The sequence below is a fragment of the Cnephaeus nilssonii genome (genome assembly GCF_951640355.1).
Source record: "Cnephaeus nilssonii genome assembly, chromosome: 16".
NCBI classification, from domain to species: Eukaryota; Metazoa; Chordata; class Mammalia; order Chiroptera; family Vespertilionidae; genus Cnephaeus; species Cnephaeus nilssonii.
This window is the reverse complement of record NC_137087.1, coordinates 43107740-43131003: the sequence shown is the minus strand read 5'-3', so window position 1 is coordinate 43131003 and position 23264 is coordinate 43107740. Positions and strand designations below refer to the sequence as shown.

Below are 23264 nucleotides of genomic sequence, written 5' to 3'. Positions count from 1 at the left end.
TGATATTTGGCTCTGTTGACTAATGAGTTTGCCGACCACTGCTCTGGGGCATTGTGAGATCCTGCTCCCTGGCATGTTGTCAGTCTGGCTCAAATAAACTCTCATAAAAATGCCTACCGGTTTGGAGGTTCTTACATTGACAGTGCAGATGAGGCCCAATTGTGAGCGTGGTTAGCTACCCCAGCCCACGAGACCTTCTACTAGAGTGAGTTACTTTATATAAACTCCATTCACAAACCTTATTGTAGAAAGGCCAAGATTTGCCCTCAAAACCATCTGCCACAGCACGGATAACCAATCCTCCCTGCACCGATGCACTGCAGTGGGGATAACTCAGGTCTGCCCCAACAATGGCTGGGCCCGGGACAAGTGGAGGCCCACACACCATAGGGCATCTACTTAAATCACACTAATAAACTATTAAAATAGGTTCTATCCTTGTCCTCGACAACCTGGAAGGCCAGGTCCAACTCCTTCGAGTTTGGTGCCAGAAAATGGGTTGTATTCTCCAGCTCCCTTTTGGAATGGGGAATTCTGGGATTTTGGTATCTGAAATGTGGTCTAGAAGGAAGAACACAGATTCTGGGTGGGCACATCTCTTGCAAATTCCTCACCCCACAGAGAGGGCCAGGACTTAGGAGGGCCAAAGTGGGGCCCTCTAGTGTGGGGCTAGGTCAGGGCACCCTCTAGGCCTAATGAGGGTAGGGAAGGAATAAGGCCTCCTGAATATTCAGTCCGTTTTTTTTCTTTTCTATTTTCAAGAACTGCTTCTTGGGAAAATTCAATTAAGACTCTGTTACTTGGTTTCAAAATGAACTATGTGAATTACCCTCCCCAGGACTAACATAAGAGAGGTTCTGAAGGTGACGCTAGCTTTATCTTAACCTGGGCATAAGACCCTCCCACCCCTCTGCGTCCCAACTGATGCTACAATGCACTTCTTCTCAAAAAAAGAGGAATTGGAGATCTCAGCTTCTCATAGCACAGATTTAGTGCAGGGGTTCAAATGAAGAGTCCAATCATTCAGAGGTTCTCCTCCTTGTTCTTTCAGGGTAGAACTTCAGGAATTTAACTCGGTCTCTTGAGATAATGTTGCTATCAATCAAAATATCCTATTAGCATCTATTTGGAGTGAGTCCTGAAGCACTGATGATCTGGTCAGCTGCCAAGCTATTATTGTTGTCTGGCAAACTGTGTTTCAGAAAGATTAAACCAACAATAGGTTGAGTAATTTTCTCATTGGAACCATAATAATCACTGCCTTGATAGGATTATAGAATTAAGGATTTCACTTGTCTTCCCCACTTCAGTAAATGTCATTCACATAAACTGTTATTTAAATCAGAAACCTGGGAGTCAGCCTGACTCCTGCCACTCTATCAGCCCCACATCAAGTCCTCTTATCTCCACCTCCGACATAATAAGCCCATCTGCCTCTCTGACTCTACTCAAGTCGGAGTTATCATCACTCTCATCTGGCCCACACTTATAATCTCCCCACTTATAATCTTATTTATAATCAGTTCTCACCTCAGCGGCCAGAAGCACATTTTAAAGACACAAATCAGTTTCCTATTGAATCTGAATAAAATCCACTCTCTTCGCTGTGATCCTTAAGCCCCACCATGACCTGGCCTCTGCTCTTCTGTTGGATCTCATCTTGCAATTCCCTTCCCCTCCCCTGCATGCTCTGCTCTACTGGCCGCTTTGGGGATCCTCAATCATGCAAACATCTCCCACCTCAGTAGATACTATTTCCCCTGCTCCCCCTTCTCCTCTTATCCCACCTCCTACCCACCCAGCCTTCAGCTCCCCAGCCCCACATTCCCATACTCACCCCTTCCCCCAACCACTCTCACTTCTCAGTCATTAGGTTTCAGTTGAAACACCACCTTCTCTGAAGACCTGGTCTGGCTACCCCAAGAAAATTCCTCTGTTTTCCTCTATCACTGCCCTCTGTTCAGTCCTTCAAGGCATTTTCACAAGTTTTAATTGTCTACTCAATTTAACAAAATTCCATGTGGGCAGTGACCTTGTCTTTTCTGGTCATCATTGTACACCCAGTACCTAGCACAGTGCATGGCCTAGAGTAGGTGCTCAATAAAAATGTGTAGAATGAATAAATTCAGCACGTATGAGTCCCTTAAGACATTTTTAAATTTAAAATCTAAACTTTATTTTAGAAAAGGTTTCAGAGATCTCAAGTCATCCTGGAATCAGAAAACCTTTCCTCTGCACCTTAAAGTCATTCTGAGAAAGCTAATATCTCTAAGAAGCTAGGAGTGGGCAGCCGAAGAGTGAGATCATGGGCAATGAGAATCAAAGGGCACCGAGAAGCCTCAGGCGCTGGCCTGGTATCTTGAGGAAGAGGCAACAGGAAGCATTAAAACTTCCTGTTTGTTTGTTTGCTTGTCTGTCTAATAAGCTTGTGAAACAGGCTCCTTTGAGTCAGAGCCTCCTCCAGAGTAACCAAGGACTGAGAGGGACAGTGATGGTGCCACGGAGAACTGAGCGAAGCACCAAGGTGATTGTAAAGGGCAGTAGAATTGGGCAGAAAAGTATGTATTTCATTTCTGGTCCCGGTCCCTTGAAAACAAACTGATGAGTTCTGGCTTGGCTAGATCCATCACTGTTGGTGGGGGCTGACTAAGTCAGTTGATGGTGCTTCCTTGGGCACATTGTTCTGGCAATGGTAGGGAGTCCTGCAGGAGAGCGGCTTCTTTGGCATGTGAGTGGAATCCAGAAACCGTACCTTGACCTGGTGGGTCTTGTCCTCAATTCAGTTTAGAACAAGGGGAGAGAGTGTGAGCAGGGCCTGTGGCTTCAGTTTCACTCCTTGAGCACCCTCCCTTTGCCTGGTTGGACATGTGCTTCACATACCCTACATGTGCTGTTCCACATTCTCATCCCTGCGGTCTCAACTCAAGGTACATTCAAGGGAGATGACAGGGAAACACAGCCCCGTCTTATCTACTAAACAACTTCCATTCACAGAAGGTTCTGCCTGAATCACTTCTACTCCCTGTTGGAAACAGAGGCAACAGCTACTACATCCTGGTTCCCCCCAAAGCTCTCCTCACTGAACCCAGCACAGGACCTGCATGTTGCCACTCACAAGGACCTGCATATCAAACACAAGCAACATCACTGTTGTGCTGGGATGAGAAACTTTTTTTTTTAAAGTAAAAACAATGTTATTGAAGGTTTAGTCATAAAACCCTAAAGGATTCCAAACACAAAAAGTTCTAACCATCTTACAGAGTTCTGGTCTATAAAAGTAATTTTTAAAAGGGAAAGAAGCCCTCATTTCATGACAAAGTCTCAGCTAATCGAGTGTTGTGCAAGATCAATGTTTTCATGTCCCAGAGCCTGACATTCCTCAATAGGTGGGATGCGATGACTCGGCATTTTGGTAATTGTGCCCATACACGCAGAGGTTTCTGAGCAAGGGACATGGACATGCTTTTAATAAAAAGAAGAAGAAATCAGTAACAGACGAGTGTCCCAGCAGCATGGCAAACTAGTTCAAGTTGTATAATTCTCCCTGGCATTTCCTAAGAGCACAGAGGCACAGCTTGGGGAAGCAAAGCGAGGAGGGAAATCCTAACTGTAGTGCAAAGAGGCCTAAGGGGGAACAGACCAAACCGTGATGCATAAATCTGACCACAGGACCCCTCAACAGGGGTGAGGCCAAGCAGCCGGTATGTCACTTGTCGACTCTTGATCATCATAGCCCTGGAAAGATAGGGTGGTAGGGGGCCAGGGTTTTCTACTTTAGACCTCCAGGTGCCATGGAGAAGTGTGGCAGAACTCATTCTGCAGTCTTTGCCTAGTCCCGTGGTCGGCAAACTGCGGCTCGCGAGCCACATGGGGCTCTTTGGCCCCTTGAGTGTGGCTCTTTCACAAAACACCACGGCTTGGGCGAGTCTATTTTGAAGAAGTGGCGTTAGAAGAAGTTTAAGTTTAAAAAATTTGGCTCTCAAAAGAAATTTCAATCGTTGTACTGTTGGTATTTGGCTCTGTTGACTAATGAGTTTGCCGACCACTGGCCTAGTCAGTCTGCAAGACAGATCTGTCCTAGGTGGCAAATTGGAGTTACTGAGGTTGGGTGGAGAAAACACTGTGGTAAAATTGGGGGTGGGTGGAAGAGGATTTGCCACTGCAGTTGGGGCTGGATGGAATATCCTTTCACTCTTCATTGATAGGCAGGGGCTGGGGAAGCCTATACACGGCTCTGGAACTCTTGCTTCACTTGTGACACTTGTATCAGGAGCGTGATCACAACTCTATCCCGGGAGAAGGACCCACAATACAGAAGAATCCCCACTCCCCTGTTCAGTCTGAGGATCTGAGGGGAAAGTGGGCTTCAGTGGCTGCCTGGTTACATCTTTTGGAGCATTCAACGAGGCACAAGGGGGAACAGTCCACATTGGTCATGGTCACTGTGCCATGCGCCATCTGTGTTCTCCACACTGCACGGGGAGTTTAATTACATAGGCTTATAAGAGTACAAACGAGGGTTATAAAAATGCATCATTCTGGGGTAATATTCAACATCAGACAACCAAATGTCAAAAGCACTCCGTCAAAGCTACAATGTGAACTCTGCAAATCAGCCCAAGTTAGGAGCCCAGATGAACTCGCTCACGTTACATGAAGCTTTAATGATTCCCAAATGTTTACGACGCAAGAGCCAACCCAAAGGAATATTTCCACTTACCACATTTCACAAAGTAAAACGATTATTTTTAGGGACTCCTCATATATTCTGGGAGAAAACTCTAACCTCATTGATCTCAAAGCACATTATAGATGGACAATCAAGCATCGAAAAAGAACCCTTGCTCCCGACCTCTCTCCTGCCTCTGTGCTTTTGTGGGTTCGGAAGGATTGTGAAATCATCTCTGCTGGGAGAAGAAGGAAGGAATGAATCTGGGGAGCGGGAATGATAACTGCAGCGGGCCTCATACTCTCGGCGGGTGGATCAGAAGTTTTGCGTTTAACTGGAGACACTTGCAAAGCTGGCTAATTACACCCTACTCTGGAGTTAATCCACAGACCACTTTGCTCTCCTCATTTCAAACTGAGGCTCAAACAGAAGGAAACTCATTATGGGTAATGGTTGATATTTGGTGCAGGGACCACTGGCCTCAATCCAGTGTGAGCACCATATTCATTAGCACATCTGCTTTCAAAATGCAAACAAATCACAACCTTCTGAGGGGCACAAAACGCCTACTTTCAGAGGGGCAGCAAAGTCTTGGGCTATGGGAGAGCAGGACCTAAGAGTCTTGGATTCTAGTCCTCATCCCTCTACCTGCTTACTACACCCATGACACCGATCCAATGACTTAATTTCTCAGACCTATTGCCTCCCAACAATAATTCCTGCCCATCTCCTAAGGTGGCTGTGAGGATCAAATAAAATGACGGTTCCTTTTAAACTTAAAGGCCCTATTAATTTCCAGTATTTATATTCTTGCCTGTGTAAGATGGGGGTAAGACATACTATACATAATATGTATCTGGATTGCAAATCAAGTATAGTGGCCAGAAGGTGGCCAGAAGGTGCCCAGGACTGCTTTCCACAACACTCCTATGACTCCTATTGCTGCTGCTGATATGGAGCAGAAGCAAGAGTGACAGTGGCAATACCATAATATAGGTATGAAGATGTCACCCAATTGCTGGGAAGGCTTGGTGGTTGGCTATAGACAGAGACCAGACAAAAGAAGGTATGGAGGAACCAGCCAAAGGAGAAGCAAGGCATCCCCACTTCTCATTCTCTTGCACTGTGCTGGTCAAACCAAGGGTTGGAATAAGCTGGCCTTGCTCTCACCTCCTTGTCATTCACCTATTTACTACTGGGTTGAAAATGGGGTGGTGGTGGTTAAAAGAGCTTCCAGGAGCACATGGCACCAGCCAATTGGATGTGAAGTCTCAGTACCTGCTAGGGGATCTGCCCTGAAAAAATTAGACACCTAAATCTCTGTGGTTACCATGAAGGTTTTCATAATAAACACTGATGAACTAGAATTAACATTTACTTTAACTGGAAGTTACAATTAACTAGGCTGTCTGGTTAACTGAGGGTTAATTAAAAAGGAAAATATATCCCGACTTTCCTCTTTCTTTTTTCTTTTTTTTTTTAATGCTTTGATCCTTTTGGTTGAAAATCTTTTAGAAATGGGCATCTTCCTTTTTGCTGAAACTCATAGCACATTCTTCACTCACCAAGATTCCCCATATGTAAAGGATTGTGAAGGTCCATGATGTGGTCATTTCTAATTTTGCTGGCATGTGGGAGTAGACCAGTTAGCTGGCAGAGGCACCAGTTTGGCATCTCATATTGAACATACTGTCCTTTGGTCATTGTGAAGGCATGGGCTCTCACAAAGTGAGAAAAATTTTATTTCTTGGTGGAAAATCACCATCAAGTGAGAGAGAAAATTTGAGAATGTGGTTGATGTATCTTGTACAGATAAACATGGGAACCAGATGGTTTTTGATGGGAAAATGTGATTTGGGAGAAAGGAGAAGTCAACATAAATACTTTTGAAGTTGCAAACTTGGGGGTTTGAGGTCTCACATAGCCTTTTTTGAATATTGAGGGTTTACTCTGCAGATAGCAAAACACAACTGGATTTTTGATGACTGAGAATATGGTGGGGCCTCAGAATCATTACCATAGCACTGGGATAAGAGAGACAGATGTAGAGGGTGTGGGAAATTGTGTTCCGACTTCAGAGCAATTGAACAAATAAATTCTTGGTTTGGTCATTATTTATTCCCTGAGCCTAAGAGATTAACCTCTAGAGATGAAAACAATACAAACACTTAATTGATTGCTCAGATTTTTTACATTCTACTTAATCTTTGAGTTACTGTGTAGCTCTATGAGGAGCTGCTTTACCCAATTAAAAAGAACTGGTAACTTGTATTTAATTAATGAGAGGTTAAATCTAATGAAAAGTTGTTTTGAAATTTTACATAGAGCATCCTTTGTGTGAACAGAGCCAGAGGGAATATGGTCACCACATGGTAACATTACTAGGAAGATAATGAGGATGGGTTAGTGGTTAGCTAGAGGCAGAGACCACACTGAAAGAAAGGTGGAGGAAAAATAGGAATAAGGCATAATATTCTATTGTTTCTTCCTATTTTTCTCCTGCTGCACTCTTCACCTCTCCATTCTACAGTCAGATAAATGTTGAGGAAGAACTCACATCATCTCTCATCCCATTATTTCTCTATTTACCTACACAGATACAACCCTGAGAGCTAAATTCACAAGTGACACCACTGAACTAGCAATGCCTGGGCTGTATGTGCAAATGAGTGTTATCTGTTCACCAGTGACCCGGTGCATGAAATTCGTGCACATTAAAAGGGGATTAATTAGAGGAAATAATTTAATATTGCTATTTGCCCTTTCTCTATAATAGAAGTGTCAGAGATGAAAGAAAATTAGTAAAATGTATATGAAAACCTTCCTCCTGTCAGAGTCTCGGTCTCACCACAGGACCCAGAGAGTCAAGTCCCTGCCCACCCACATGCACCTCAAAATTGCGTGAGACCCAGACCCGGCTGCCCCTCCCCCCATTGGGCTAGATCCAGACCTGGCCAGTCCCACCCTTGTCAAGCCCTGCTGTGTAGCCTCAGGTCCCCTGGCTCGGTGCCAGGATGGGGGCATGGCCTGAGATCCCCTGTCAAGCCCTGCCGGGTGGGGGGCATGGCCTGAGGTCATCCGTCAAGCCCCGCCAGGCAGGGAGGCGCAGCCTCAGGTCCCCCGGCCCAGCACTGGGAGGGGGACACAGCCTCAGGTCCCCCATCAAGCCCCCCTAGGTGGGGGCGCAGCCTGAGTTCCCCTGTCAAGCCCAGCCAGGCGGGGGGGGGCGCAGTCTCAGGTCCCCTGGCCCGGTGCTGGGGCGGGGGACGTGGCCTGAGAACCCCTGTCAAGCCCCATGGGGACGGGGGAGGGTGTAGCCTCAGGTCCCTGCTGATTGCTCATTAAGGCTCCTTATGGGAACTTGGCCTTAGCTGTGGGTGCAGCCATCTTTGTGATGGAGTGATGGTCAATTTTCATATTACTCTTTTATTAGATAGGATTAGATAGGATTGTGCTGTGCCTTAGGCACCAGAATGCCTTCTGGGAGAGACTGTTCTCATGTGGGACAGTGAAGTGACAGAGACCAAAGGCCTCTTGCAAACCTCACTGGATCTACGGGGACCCAAGACACCCATGCATGTTTACCTGGCGAGCCTGCCAGAGAGTCCCCTCTGCTGAAGGCGAAGGTACGAGACACAGACACGGGCACTAAAGAGTCAAGGGCCAAGGGTTTGTGAATTGTGAAGGGAAAGATAAACACAAAAGGAGAGAGACAAAGAGTGGTGAGACAGTCTGTTCCTGGATCTTCAAAGCATCACATTTCTCTGCAAAAGGAAATCGTGCCTCTGAAAACATGGAGATTGCACCCTCTTACAAAGTCACTCTCCAGAAAGAGGGAAAGGAAATACTTTTCTGAAGGTCTTCCAAAAAGATGTATAATACTTTTAGAGGGAAGCAGACCTGCCAAGGACAAGAACAGCAGTGCCCCAGTGGGGAGTGTGCATCCGCAGCAGCATTCTCTCTGAGCCAGCAAATCTGCTGGGAGCCCAGCACTGCATTCCCACCAGGCTCTCCCAGCTGCCACATGTATCTGTTCACCAACCAGAGGGCTGAAAGCAAAATGCATGCTCCTGCTAGGGGCATCCTTGAGGAGGCTGTATCCTGCCTGGGACTCCTAGGAGCTCCCTCCGTGGAGGAACTATGTGCTGCTAGAGGCTTGGGAAACAAGAATGGCAGGCAGCATTTCCAACAATCTTAATGTGAATCAACTTGGTGAATGAACGCATTGTCACTTCTTAGCAATTACAGGTGCTCCAGAGCACCTCTCTCACTGTCCCCTTTTCCTTCTCTCTTTCCCCACAGGGTCTGAAATGGTGCTGGCCATCACTTGGGACCTCGGTGTGGTATGGTGTGTAGCAGTATTTAGTCCTTCCCTACTCTTGACCCTGATCAAGTGGTGTTTCTGCATGGGAATCTGTCTTCACCTCTCTTAAATGGTCATTCCAAGTCCCTTCCAAGGAGCTAAATGAAGCCAGTCTGCAGGTGATGGCACATCAAAGTCGGCAGCTTCTGCAGCATCAGATGATTTTACTGAAAGGACCCATAGGTGCAGGGGAGTGTGTGTGTGTGGAGCCCTATACCTGATAATCATTTACTCTGATACGAGATATCAAAGAATACTGGAACAGGCCCTTAATGTCGTGAGATACACTGGGGTTTCCATCATCTCAAGAAGAATCGTAACACTTCTGGGCTGCAAATTAAATGCATACCCTGGCCAAGCAATCAAAGACGCATTCTTTCCACCTGCCCAGTCCTGTGGGCTGCTTTCCTGGCTACCCTGAGCTCAGGCCCAGTTCCTCCAGAGTGCCAGGCTCAACATGGTCCTCCTGGTCTCCCTGGCCATCGGCACCAAGATAAAGGAGACAGTGCAGGCTCTGTTCCCTTTACTCTGCACAGGAAAGCCGGAGTGACTTACTTGTAACCTCGAGTTCAGCTCTGAGGCCTTGGTCACGGGCAGTGTTCTGGCAAACTCATCATCCCATTAATCACCTTCAAAGGCTGATAGAACTACAGGCTGGCTTCTAGGGCAGGAACAATTTGCTAAGGTGAGATCCTAAAAGAGTTTACTGCCTTGTGGCTCAGCCTTTAGCTCTCCCTTGACCTACATGCCAAGGTTCTTGGCCAGTGAAAGATGCTGGGTGGCTGGACCCATGGCTGAAAGTCCAGCAGGGACAACTGTAGGGTGTGGCCCAAGCATGTCAAACTCATAGTATGCGGCCTACGATGAATATTTTTGCAGCCCAGTCAATATAACGGCATGTAAGAAACATTTTAAGAAAAGTTTCATACCTTAATTTTTACAGTATCCTGTTATACGTAATTATTAATAACAAACTACAATGTTTGCTAATGACTGAGTACTATAATCGTGTTGCATTCATTGCCCTTACGGGCATCACGCACAGGTGCACCATTTCTCTCCACTAATACTAGCAGTGCATATTTTAGCAGCCGACTGCTACGCCATTAGTTTTGGACTGACTTGTTTGGTGTGCACAACAGGAAATATTTCACTTTCGGAGAACAAGAAAAATAGGTTTATTTGTGTTACGCTTATTAATTTGTGCAGTTATTCAGTGTCTGGTAAGTTAATGTTCAAGAAAAAAAATACTCATTTTTATTAAAATGTTCTATTATTTTATGTTAATGATTACTCATTTATTTCAGCCCTTTGTATTCAGCATGCCTCTATCAAAATAAACCTACGTTCCTATGAAAATTGAAGCTTTTGTTTTTTTGTGGCCCACATAAATTTAAACCTTGTTTATTTGGCCCATGTTAGCCTTTGAGTTTGACATGCTTGGTGTGGCCAGTCTTTGGACTTATTTCACACTCCACTCCACTAAGTGGAGAGGGCTTGAGGGGAGGATGGAAAATGTCTCGACTAGTATACCCCTTACAGACTAACTCGATTTTTTTCCTCCTGAAGATTTCTAAAGTGGGGAGAGGGAAAGAGTGTAATGCTTCCTTTTAGTTAACCAGTTCTGAAGGAGAGACCTGTGTTGCAAGTGTACTCCCATCTCATTGATAAAACGGAAGGATTTTGATACAAAAAACTAGAGACAGAAATGAAGGAAAGGAGAAAACCAGATAACATCTTCCTACTACTTTAAACAATATGTGCTTTTAAAAATGTCTAAATTAGGTGGGCTGGGGAGTCGTAATTATCCTCTTCCCCCAGAGTTCCCACCTCTTTTGGTCTTCTGGAAGAGCCAGAACAGGGCCAACAAGTCTAGGTAAAATTTAGAATCCCAGAAGTTGCTCTACATTGAGTAATGTGATGGGTGGACATCTCCTTTAGAGAACCAAGTCCGGTCCTGGAGCACATCCCTCCCCCACCCAGAGTTCTCATTTTGAGTACTGAGGCTTCCTCCATCAACCTTACTTGAGATTCATTGGCTTATATAAGTATACTAACGAACCAGGGTTTTTATTTTACAGATCTCCTTCAACTCATGCTGGGCCACCCCTTGGGTGTGGGTAGCTACTCTAATTTCATTTCAGCCCTCTGCTGGGCTAGGATGTGAAATTATACCATAAATGGTTCCAATATTCCCACATATAGATTGCATTCTGGAACGTGATGGATCTCAAATCTGTATTTCATTGTGCTGTGTGCAATAGTCAGGGCACCGGAATGCATCTATGTAAGTCACCAACTTGCTGGGTGATTTGGAGCAAGTCACTTCTTTAGTTTCTCCATGTTAAAACGGTATCTATCTTTCATGTGCCAGGGATTGATATCCAGCATTGGGACCCTCTGAGAAATCCAATATAAAACACTACGTAAAACGCTTTTTATGATAAGAGAAAACACTCCATTTGGCATTGAAATAGCCACTTTAAACAATAACAGCTGAAAGCAATGCAAAAGTCAGACCAGTGAGTCAAAAAAAAAATTCTAGAGAAATCATTCTTTCAGCATCACACTTACATCACAATAAATGCCATGCCTTCTAAACACAAGCACAACAATTCTATGTAGGAAACAGCAAGTAGGTAAAGCGGTAGAAGGGGCAGAGCAAACCAGCCAGCAGCCCCGTGCCAGCCCGCACCGTCAGCATGCACGACCAGCTGGCAGACACTTCTCCTCCAGCTGAGATGTGGCGAAGGGGGGAAGAGAAGCAGATAAGCAACATATCGCACCAGCCTGGGATTTCTATCCCAAGATCTTGCAGCCACTTCCTATTAACCCCACAGACACAATACGGCATATTACGTTTTCAAGCAAAGGCCAGTGGGTGAGTTATCACCGCAGAGAAGGAAAGGCCGAACCTCCACCAGAGCACACCAATGTGTGACAATAAATGGCGCCCCCCCTCACAACCTCCCTCCCTGCCATTCATCACTGTACATGAGCAGAGCAGCAGCAGAAAACATTCCAGACACAGAGACGAAGCCCCTGTGGTCTGTGAGTACCTGGCAAGAAGCAGTGTTCCTGGCAGAGCATTAGAGAGAGGCTGCCAGCATTTGTGTTAGCCCCAGCCCAGGCTCAGAGTGCTGGGTCCGGGTCCCCAGAGGGGGCTGAGGCAGGACTACGATGGGGAGCATGAGGGAGGGGTTTGAGAAATACATACGAAAGGCAGAGGATCCAGCCAGACTTCCCACCTTCCGCACATCATTATCTAAGGACAGAAAGATGCAACGTGTTTCAGAGGCAGTTCAGAAAGTATACCTTCTTGTGGAGGGTCTCCCTCTTCCACCCCACCCCCAGCGTCAATGAACTCGGAAAAACAACAACACAACGCACCAGACAATAAAAACAAACTTGTCTTTTCACACTAAAAAAGACCACTATCCATCCCTAACATTTGATAACATTACTGTCTACCGTGTACGTCCACAAACAAACTCTCTGAATGAAAAATGAGTCTTATTCCCACTTCATGGAGGAGGACACCAACGCCCAGGAAGTTACAGGGCTTGCCCAGGGTCCCTAATAGGAGCAAAGACTTGAACCCAGCTGCTTTTTCCTACAATATCCCATTGCTTCCCCAATAAGCTATGGCTTGGGAACTGGAATACCTGAGCAAGAAGTGGTCATGATGGCCGGGACACCATAGTAGGTGAAGGCTCCATTCTCGAAGCGAAGGCCTTCCTTACCAACCTCCACCTCCACTTTCCCCTGGAGAAAGAAGGCAGTGTGCTGAGGGTGTGTGCACGCACTTCCAGTTCTCTTACTGACCACAGCCCTGAGCTTCTGTCTGGATAACAAGTGGACTTAAGAGCTGATCACAGGGAAAGGGGAATTCTGTCCAGATTTACGTTTCAGAAATGGCACTGCCAGCTTCAGCAGCCCTTTGCAGTGAATTAACTGCCTCATTCATAAAGCTGCATCCAGTCACGAATAACCCCGAGCTCTCCTTGCATACTGCGATGGCCCTTCCATGATGCAGGTCCAGGCATCCGCTGGCCCCGGGCCCTATAAACGGGCTCAATGGCTTGTTCTGAGATGAGACCATCTCTAAATCTCGTTGAAATAAAATCTAATTCTGATTCTGTGTGAAGCTTGTTTAACCCATCACCACTAATGACAGCAGCTTACGTGTAGCATACAGTGTGTGTCTATGGGGCTGACATTGTGTTATGTGCTCGGCATGGTTTCTTATTCAATCGGTCCCTCAGCCCTATGAGGCCCATCCTGCCTTCACCTCCAGTTCATAGATGAATCAATTTTGAGGCTCAGAAAGGTTAAACCACTTGGTCAAGGTGAGTTAGGAAGCGGCAATATTGGAATTTTAAAGCCAGATCTTTCCAATATTTGAATTTACACTCTTGCCACTACATTTTACTTCCTCCAACTTTGATTTAAAAACAGTTAAGTTTATATTAAGCATAAAACAGTAAATTGTATGGGTCATTACGTTATTTAAAAAATGTGACAGAACCCTTCTTGATTTCCAACAGTGAAGAATGTGACTTCATTTTTGGAGAAGGTCATTTTATTGAGGTTATCTGGAAGAATGGGCATGCGGCACACTATCGTGTCAGAGCAGATGGAGTGCAGGTGGAGACAAAATAGAGCCCACTTGTAAGTTACTGTAAGTTTAATTAAGATTTTAAGCCAATCACTGTATTTAGGGTTCAGATGATATTGTTGGGAAGAGACGGGACAGTGACAGAGCTAATGGTGGAGCCAGGCCAGGGCGCCAGCAGGATCCAGTGCTGGAACCACGCCTGGCACGTATTTACAGGCCTATCCAGGCACAAGGGCAGAGGTGAGGACTGGGAAGATGCTGCACCGCTCTCACTCAGTCATTGGTTTCCTTCCGTATCCTCTTAAAGAGGAGGCATCCAGGGACCGCAGAAACTGAGAAGTTTCCGAGAGAGTGGATGTGTTCTGTGCACCTCCAGGTGGAAGTCAGAGATGATGAAATTTCAGACAGAGGGAAAAGCTTTAAGTAAGAAGTGTTTGAAGTTTGAGAGAAGGCATGGGACAGGTTCACTTCTGGGCATGTCCAAGCAGAGACAAGAAGGGGCCAGGGGTCAGGACAGCAGTTTTGAAAGTTCAGTCACAGAACCCCTCTGCTGGAGAGGTACCTGCCGCACCCCACCACAAACATCCCTGAGTGGTCAGACTAAACGCCATCACGGTCCCCCCACTCCTAGGACACCAACCAGTCAAACTTGGCCCCTTCTGTGGGTCACTGACAAACACCCACCCCACCTGGCCTTGCTCCTGGGACGTCCCGCTGAGTGTTGGAACCCAGCAGCGGGGAGGCATGGCCATTCCTCTCCAGCCTGGGGAGGCCCCTGTCGTGTCCTCAGAGGGACCCGAATGTTCCCACGCACCTGGAGCAGCAGCACGAAGTAGTCTACCGGGCGGCTGCGCTGGTAGAGGTAGTGTTCCGGAGCTTTCTTGTTCTTGTCATCAAACTTCAGCTCCTGGATCACGTTGGGATGTTTCAAGAGCCGGAGTAGGATCTTCTCCGAGAGGTACAGAGACTTAAAGGGCTCCACTTCTAGGGGAGAGTGGGAGGCAGGAAGAATCGGCAGCTGGCAGGAGTCAGGGTGGGCACAACCAGGCCACGTGTCTAGAGCCACCTCCATTCGCGCTCTAGGCACGAGGCTGGAAGGGCTCTTGTGACTCTCTCAGGGGTGTGTGTGTGTGTGTGTGTGTGTGTGTGTGTGTGTGTGTGTGTGTCTCAGGCCTTCCCCTGCTCCCTGGGGATGTGTGTCCCTGTATGGCACCTCAGGAGAAACAGGTCACCATTTTGGAAACGTCAGTTTTGTTATTAATTTTCTACTTGACTTTATTTAAAGCTGCATGTGAACTTAAAAAAGAAGGCACTTTTGCCCTACCGGCATGGCTCAGTGGTTGAGTGTTGACCCATGCACCAGTAGGTCGCTAGTTTGATTCCTGGTTAGGGCACATGCCAGGTTTGTGAGCTCAGCCCCTGGTGGGGGACGTGCAGGGGGCAGTCAGTCAATGTTTTTCTGTCATCGATGTTTTTGTCTCTCGCTCCCTCTCCTTTCCTCTCTCTCTAAAAAATCAATACAAATATAGTAAAAAAAAAAAAGAAGACAATTTTGCCATTTGTGACAACATGGATGAACCTGGAGGACACTATGCTAAGTGAGATAAGCCAGACACAGAAGGACAAGCATTGCATGATATCACTTATATGATGAATTTAAAATAAAGTCATAGAAGCAGAGGACAAAAAGGTGGTTGCCTGGGGTAGTGGGAGGGAGACGGAAGGGAGGGATTAGTCAAAGGGTACAGAGTTTCAGTTATGCCAGATGAATAAATCCTAGAGATCTACCACATAGCACAGTGCCCACAGTGAACAATACTGTATTGTATACTTAAAAGTTTACTCAGAGGGTAGATCTTATATTAACAGAGAAAAATAACAATACAGTGGGAGGAAAACTTTTGGAGGGGATGGACATATTTATGGCATAGGTGGTTTAACTTATTTCCAAGCACATCAAATGGTATTCATTAAGTATGTACCATTTTTTGTATGTCAATCATACCTCAATAAAGTGGTTAAGAAAACAGAGTTGGGCATGGCTAAGTAAGCATGTAAACAGCAAAACCTTTACTGCAATGATCAAGTGAAATACAGAGAATTTAATCTGACTTGTGACATATATCTGTTGAATGAAATGAAATTCCAAGTTAAGAGAAATGGTAATTATTTAAGTGATATGTTCTTAATAATGTGTAGCATCCTTGCATCAAATAACAGATATTATATTATATTATATTATATCATACTATAACATTAGAAGATACAGCTGCTTTGCTCTAGGAAATCCGTCAGTAGTTAAAAGAAATCTGTATTCAGAACTAGATAACATTTTGAAAACTCTACTTTTAAGAATTGCAACATAAACTTTTCTTTTTTTTTTAACACCTCGAACAGTACTAGTATTCATCATATAGTCAATAATCATATGCTGGATCAACTAAATATTGAACTTTGTATTGGGTGTGCATCTGAGGTCTGCACATTAATTAGGCCTGGGTGAGAAGATCAGAGGGTTCAAAGACCAACTTTACCTTCTTCACAATTTCATCTTTGGATCCTCTCATTTTTTTTTTTTCTTTCTAAAGATCCCAAGATTCACAATCCACTTCCATATTTTAAGAACTCCTATCTCTATATGGTCTCTGGAGGGTACTGGACCCCAGGGCCTTGTTGCTGGATAGGACAATGCCTTTCCCTCCCTCACAGATTGTTTGGGGTACCCCAAATCCAACTGGATGGAGGTCGGCCTCTGTCTCCCACCAAGAAGCGAGTGGAGGAAGGGAAAAGTGTAGCAGTGGTTTCTTTAGCTTTTTTTCTTGAGTAGAAGATCAACAAGCAGAGTTGGGTTGTATTCACTCCCTCCCTAGAAGGTCAGGCGGGGGCTGGCACTGACAGTATGTGGCATCCTGTCACCCTTGCCTGAGGCAATCTCCTCTCCTGGAACAGTGGCTCTCAGTCTGACACTGGAATTAGGTCACAAAGTATTCAAGATGATTGGTGCTTGGGTCCCACCCTCCAGATCCCGCTGGGGGTGGAGACACGGTGGGCAGAGTCCTACCTGTGGCCATGAAGCGGTGCGTGGCCAGCAGAAGCTGTGGGGAGACCTTCACTCTCATCTCCGAGTCAGAAAGCTTAAACAAGGAGAAGTCATGCCGCTTCCTCTCCCGGTGCGGGACCCTCTGCTTTTTCCGATTGTCGGCTGTGGATCACAGGGGACAGAATGCAGCTATCTCAGAATCACTGTTGGTTTTTGGAGGTTTACTGTAGATGACATTACTATACCTCTCCAAGGGAGTGAAAGGATGTTGATCAGGGACAGAAGGTGAGAGATGCTATAATTGTCTCAGTGTTATTTACCCTTAGGTGGTGCATGGTGGAAAAGGGGAAAGGGTGGCCTGGGACTCCCAAGGTCAGGGTTCTTGAGCTGGTCCCCCTATTTATGAGCTGTGCAACCTCTTTAAGCATCAGAATGTCTGTTTGTTTTAATGTATCCAACGAGGTTAATAATGAATAACTCTTCTACTCATCTCGAGAGTAATTATGAGACTTGAACCAGAAACTATCTGTGAAGTACTTACAGAAAGGCATTCAAACATCAGGGACTTCATTCTCAGCATCTAGGGACTTGGGAGTCCCAGAGGGTTTGTGCCTCCGCCCCTCTTCTGCCCCCAGAGCTGGGCTCACCTGGTCTCTTCCTGATGATTTTAACCACGCTCTGAGCAGAACCGGAGGCATGCCACCCAAAGGGGGCAAGGGTCACCTCCTCTTCCCACTCACAGTTCTCCTGCTTCAACCTTGACCCCTCTAGGGGAAGAGAATTGGGGAGGAGAAGGGATTGCTGTCCCATGAGCTGAAATTCGGAGAAAACACTTCCTGGTTTAGGGATTCCCATGGATGTAGATAACACTCCCATTCTAGGGACAAAGCACTGCCTTTGTCACATTTGCAAGGAAAGCTTTGACAGACTGGGTGACCAAAAGCAGTCACTATCTGCATGGAGGAGTCCATATTGTTCCTGTGGGAGAGTGGGTAGGAAGGTGAGGAGACCAGAAAGGAGGGAGCAGGGACAGAAGCGGGACAGGAGCCAGGGGTGGGGAAGAGAGAAGAAACCAGCTGGAAGGGCTGAAAAAGCACAAGGGAGAAGAGCAGTGCGTAAGAAGGGACATTTAAGGTTTGGCTTGGGTTTCGGTACGAAATCTCAGGACAGTCTCCACTGTGCATGAAGTTTTGGTGTAAGTAGATTGTTGAGTGGAACCCCAGGCTATGCTGGGGTCTGTATCTGGATGGTTAAAGAGACAAAACAGGAACAACACAGGACAGAATCAAGGACAGAGTGGCCACCTCAGGTATACTTTGTTTCCTTTAGTTCCTTTGTCATGCAAAGGCCAGGAGGTCTCCTTTTCATAGTCTTGGTTCCTGAAGGTTCTGTCCTCATAAACATTTAGCGAGCACAGCAATTTTCAACCAGTGCGCTGCAAGAATTGTTAAAACATGCAATGCCTGACTACTTAGTCAGGGACACTGACCTCTTTTCCCTTGGATTATAAAATTTAAAAAATGACAATAGCCAATACAACAATAGTTGTCTGGTGTGAATGAATCAAAATTATACCTATTTTTTCCATCAGCTCGGCCCAAAATATAATTAGTTTATGTGTGCCACGAGATGAAAAAGGGTGAAAATCATTGAGCTAGCATGTTCTCAAGGACTCAGGTAATTCAAGCCAGGGTACCTTTCCATGCCTGCACCGGGCATTAGGGGGTTGACACACAGAATGCATGGGCTTGATATACACTCTTTCACACTGTGTATCACCCTAAGCCAGCTCCGAGAGCCACAGAGGAAAAGAAGATGACCTTGGACCACAGCCAATGCCACGCACTTACTGTAGAGGTCAGTCTCGTCCAGTATCTCTGACTTGATGATCTCCTCTATGATGTCCTCCAGTGTGACAATGCCCATCACCTCGTAGAAGGGGTCCCCTTCTCCCTCATTATTCACCCGCTGGACAATGGCCAGGTGAGATTTTCCTGGAGAACAAATGAAATCACAGTTATGCATCTGGGATGTTTTCAGAGACCCTTCCTTAGGAGAAAGTTATACAACGTTGCTTTCTGACTCATCTCAGGACTGAGCCACCCCAGGACCTCCTTTAAATACGAAGTTTGTATACAAGCCTATATAAATGCAAACTATACTTTTACAACTCTTGTTTCTTTTTAGGAAAGTTACCTAATATAAGGGGTTGGCAAAAGTAGGTTTACAGTTTCTCATATGGAAAAAGACATGCAGGTTATGATGATTACAATAGCTTTATTAACTCAGTGTTTTGCGCTCTCACAAGTGTAAACCTACTTTTGTCCACCTTGTACACAAAGTCAGTTAAATTTTTCTTCTTTTTTTTTTAACTTTCACAAATTAGCAAGCACAGCTGACCTTTGGACAATATGGGGGTTAGGGGCACTGATGCCTGCACAGTTAAAAATCCACAAATAACTTTTGACTCTACAGTCAGCCCTTTGCATCGTGGATTCAACCAACTGCTGATTGAAACAGTATTGGGAATGGGAAAATACTGTTTTTGAGCTGTAGTTGGTTGAATCTGCAGATGCAAAAACCATGGATATGAAGGGCCAAATATATTTATTGAAAAAAATCTGCATGTAAGTGGACCCATGAAGTTCAAACCAATGTTATTCAGGGGTTAACTGTATATCTAAGCTAAAGGAGGATGAATAGTCTTATTGAAAGACCAAGAACTTGGAGTCAAAGAATTAGGTTAGAAGCCTTTTCCTCTTCCAACTTCCCCTATCCCCTACCCCTTAACTATCCCAGTTACTATTTGTGCAACTGATCCTCATCTAACTATTTGACCTCTGTGAGTCTTGATCTTCTCATCTAGAATCAGGGGAAAATACCAGTATGGTGACTTTAAAACATGCCTCCAAATTCTTTGATAGGCTTCCCATCAAGAAGTGTGGTCTCTATGCCCTTCCCTTGAGTCTGAGCAGGTTGTGTCTGCTTTAACCAGCAGAGAACAGGGAAGTGTTTGCTAGGAGACTTCTGAGGCTAAGTCATAAAGGTCATGCGGTGCAGAAACACTCTAAGAAGTATAATTACTACCATGGTGGAGAAACCACATGTTCCAGCTGAGCCCGGCCTTCCAGCCATCCCATCAAAGTGCCAGCCAGATTTTAGCAAAGAAGCCATCATGGCAGTGGATTCTGCAATCTTAGTTGATCCAGCTCTGCTTTCAAGTCATCTCCAGCTGCTGGCTTAGACATTGCAAAGCTGAGGTAAGCAATTCCCACTATACCTTGTCCAAATTCCTGATTCACAGAATCAAATGTACCCATAAGGCATTTTGGAGCTCAAATCACCTAGTGGATATGTGAAAACACTTTGTAAAGTGTAATGTGTCACAGGAAGTTCATTTTTGTTGTCCAACAACTGAATAATAATAGTTAACATTTATTGAGCTCTAACTACATACCAGGCATTGTTCAGAGAACTTTCTATATATTGATTCATTTGATCCTCATAACAACCCTCAAGATGAATACTATTATTATCCCCTTTTTACAGAGGAAAGAAATGAGGCACAGAATGGTTACGTAAGATGCCTAAAGGTACACAGCCACTCATAAATGGCAGAACTGGATTGCAAATCCAGGTAACTGGGTTCAATCCTAACCTAGGGACTGAGTCTTACGTACAGTCTTCCTTCACCTTGGTTTGTTTTCATCTGCTGATAAACACATTTCCTTGTCCTGTTTCTAAAATGAAAATCTGGGTGGTTCTTTTCCTTGTCTAAGAGACATTTCAGGAGAAAATCTAGGGTACTGACTAGGATGTTATTCTTGAAAAAAAAAAAAAGGAAGTTCATGCTTTATCAGTGTTACTTTTTATAAGCTTTTGCTAGGTCATTGCTATCAGATAAGAGGAGGAGTCAGGTTGCTGGAGGCATAATTAACCACTACAATTTAAATACATGAACTTCTGTGTCAAATACTTCTAATCACAAGAAAGCTACCTATTGGAATTTTTAATGGAAAAGATGGCATTTCTTTCAATAATGGTTTATAATTTCTTCTCCACCTTTAACCTATCCTTTGGCTTACTCCCAAACTGATCTGATCATGCCTCTGCCCTGCTCAAAAACCCTCCATGGCTCCCTAGTGTGCAGAGCATCAAAGCTAGACTCATGAGTTTGGTATTATCAAGAGTGTAAAATGTGGCTCTTCCCTATCTTTCTATATTCCAGGTTACCTCTACTTCCTCACCTTCCTCCATCTCCACTTTCTAAGTCTTCACTCACAGTTTCCTCCTCCCATTCCAGCTCCACTGGTTTTTCAAGTTCCAGCTCACATGCCAGCTCCTCAAGAAAGCTCTCCCGGATCTTCCTCATTCTGAATCTGAACCAACCTCTCCTTGCTCGTGTTTCTAAGCCCCTGATAACTCCATTAGAGCATCTGTCATACACGTCGCTCCTTCTTATAACTAGCAATGTGTGTGTACTGGACTATTTCTTTTCCTCAGATTATCAGCTCCTTCAGGACATTAGACTTAGCTAGATTACCTCCCATATAACAGGCAGCCAACACATTTCTGATGACCCGAGCTAAGATAGAATAAAAATCCATAGTGGATATAATGTATGATGTTAAGACAAGACACTAAAACCTTTACTTTTTGATAAAATATAATGTGTTTAAATTAAAATTTAAACTCTGACTCAGTGGTTCTAAAATTATCCTTCTTTGAAACAATTATCCTATCCAACTGGACTGAAGGGTTTTGTAGTTTAACTTAGGTTATACTGATTATTAGAATGTGCTCAATTTAAAGTTTTTCCCCCCACAACACAGTGTTCTTACACTTATGGCACCCGTTCACACTTTTCTGCTAACATATACTAGTAGATGACAAAACAAATAACTACTATAATGGAAAGACTTGAAAAAGTGATTTCTTAAAATTACTTTCTATAATTGGATAACTTTTTATTGTGGAGCCCAAAATATATATAACACAGCCATACTTCCTGTCACTAAGAGATCAATTCATATGATGGGATTAAATAAAATAACATTTTATGATGTTTCACACAAAATACCATAACTTCCATGTGAAAAATCTCCCATTGGTCTATACTTTAGAAGATAAATGTGAGGGTACACTATATGATTACCAGGGAATAGAGAGTTTAAATCCTAATTATGTAATATCAAGACAATGTACTTATATAATCTATTTAGAAACATTTTATAATCCATGATCAGCCTTCATGATTCCCTTAAGTGCCTGCAGAGATCTACAAACACATGAAGAAGTCATTCTTTCTTGGGTACAGACTGGAACAGGAATCAGCAATCACATAAACACTCACAGGGACAAGAAAACCAGATGTTCCCATAACACCTGTACCTGAGGTCCTTCCTTTCTCAAAAAGGTTGGCTTTTGAGAGACTTATCTCCCTGTACCGCTCCTCTTCCTGGGCCCGAGAAGTGATGGGGATGGCCCAAAGTGAAGCCAGTCTTGAGAGATGGAAAAGTTAGTCACTCCCTCCTGCCACCACACTTTGAACATACCTCTTTATTGAAATTTGTAAGTACATTAATATATATTATAATTATAGTAGCAGCTACTATTTGCTATACATACTTTAGGGGCCAGACACAGTGCTAAGCATCATACACATATTATTTCACCATGTTGCTGTTCTCTACTTATGCATGATCCCCCCACTCCGAGGCAACAGCTATGCTCTACTTATCTCTGTTTTCCCAGAATCTAGAATAGCACCTGGCATAGAGAGATAACTCCATAAATAATGGATGATAACTGGGTATCTACATGCAAAAGAATAAAGTTGGATGCCTATGCCACACTACACACAAACATTAATTTGAAGTGGACCAAATGCCTAAATGTAAGAGTGAAAACTATAAAACTCTTAGAGAAGAACATAGGAGTAAGTCTTTGTGACCTTGGAGTAGGAAATGTTTTTTTAGATAAGACACCGAAAGTGTAAGTAACCAAAGGAAAAAATATATATACAAACAGGACTTCATCACAATTAAAAAGGGACACCATCAAAAGAAAGTGAAAGACAACTTACAGAATGGGAGAAAATATTTGCAAATCATATATCTGATAGGGAGCTTGTGTCCAGAATATACTAAAGAAAATGTACAACTAATAAAAATACAACTCAATAAAAAAGTGAGTAAATGATGCAAATAAACATTTATCCAAGAAGATATACAACTGGCCAATAAGCAATAAATATTGATGAGGATGTGGCTTAAATTTTTACTATTCCCCTCCTCTGTCCTTCTATGGGAACCGTGCTCTTTCCGGTTGAGCTATCCCTCTGTAAATTAGCAGAATTTTTCAAGTGCCTTCTCACAACTATTAGTTCAGTAACTTCAGTTTCCTCCCAACTTACTAGAAAAGCAGGATGCCTGGTAATTAATTTAGGCTAAAAATGGTGAAATCATTAATATTTATACAGAACTTCACAATTTGTCAAGCATCTCTCGAGAACTTAGAAATGCAAATTCTCAGGCCCCACCCCAGACCTAGTAAATCAGAATCTCAGAGGGTT

General features: G+C 44.3%; 1 protein-coding gene across 2 annotated transcripts in view; it reads right to left on the bottom strand.

Annotated features, from left to right (window-relative positions):
• Positions 1-23264, bottom strand: part of CNNM1 (cyclin and CBS domain divalent metal cation transport mediator 1) — a 51757-nt gene that overhangs the window by 10498 nt on the left and 17995 nt on the right. For both annotated transcript variants that reach the window (XM_079794257.1, XM_079794258.1), the window contains exons 2-6: positions 18541-18684; positions 16712-16852; positions 14465-14634; positions 12698-12797; positions 12250-12297 (exon numbers count right to left, since the gene is read on the bottom strand). In XM_079794257.1, coding sequence (XP_079650383.1) covers positions 12250-12297; positions 12698-12797; positions 14465-14634; positions 16712-16852; positions 18541-18684 — 603 coding nt within the window. The remainder of the gene's footprint in view (positions 1-12249; positions 12298-12697; positions 12798-14464; positions 14635-16711; positions 16853-18540; positions 18685-23264) is intronic.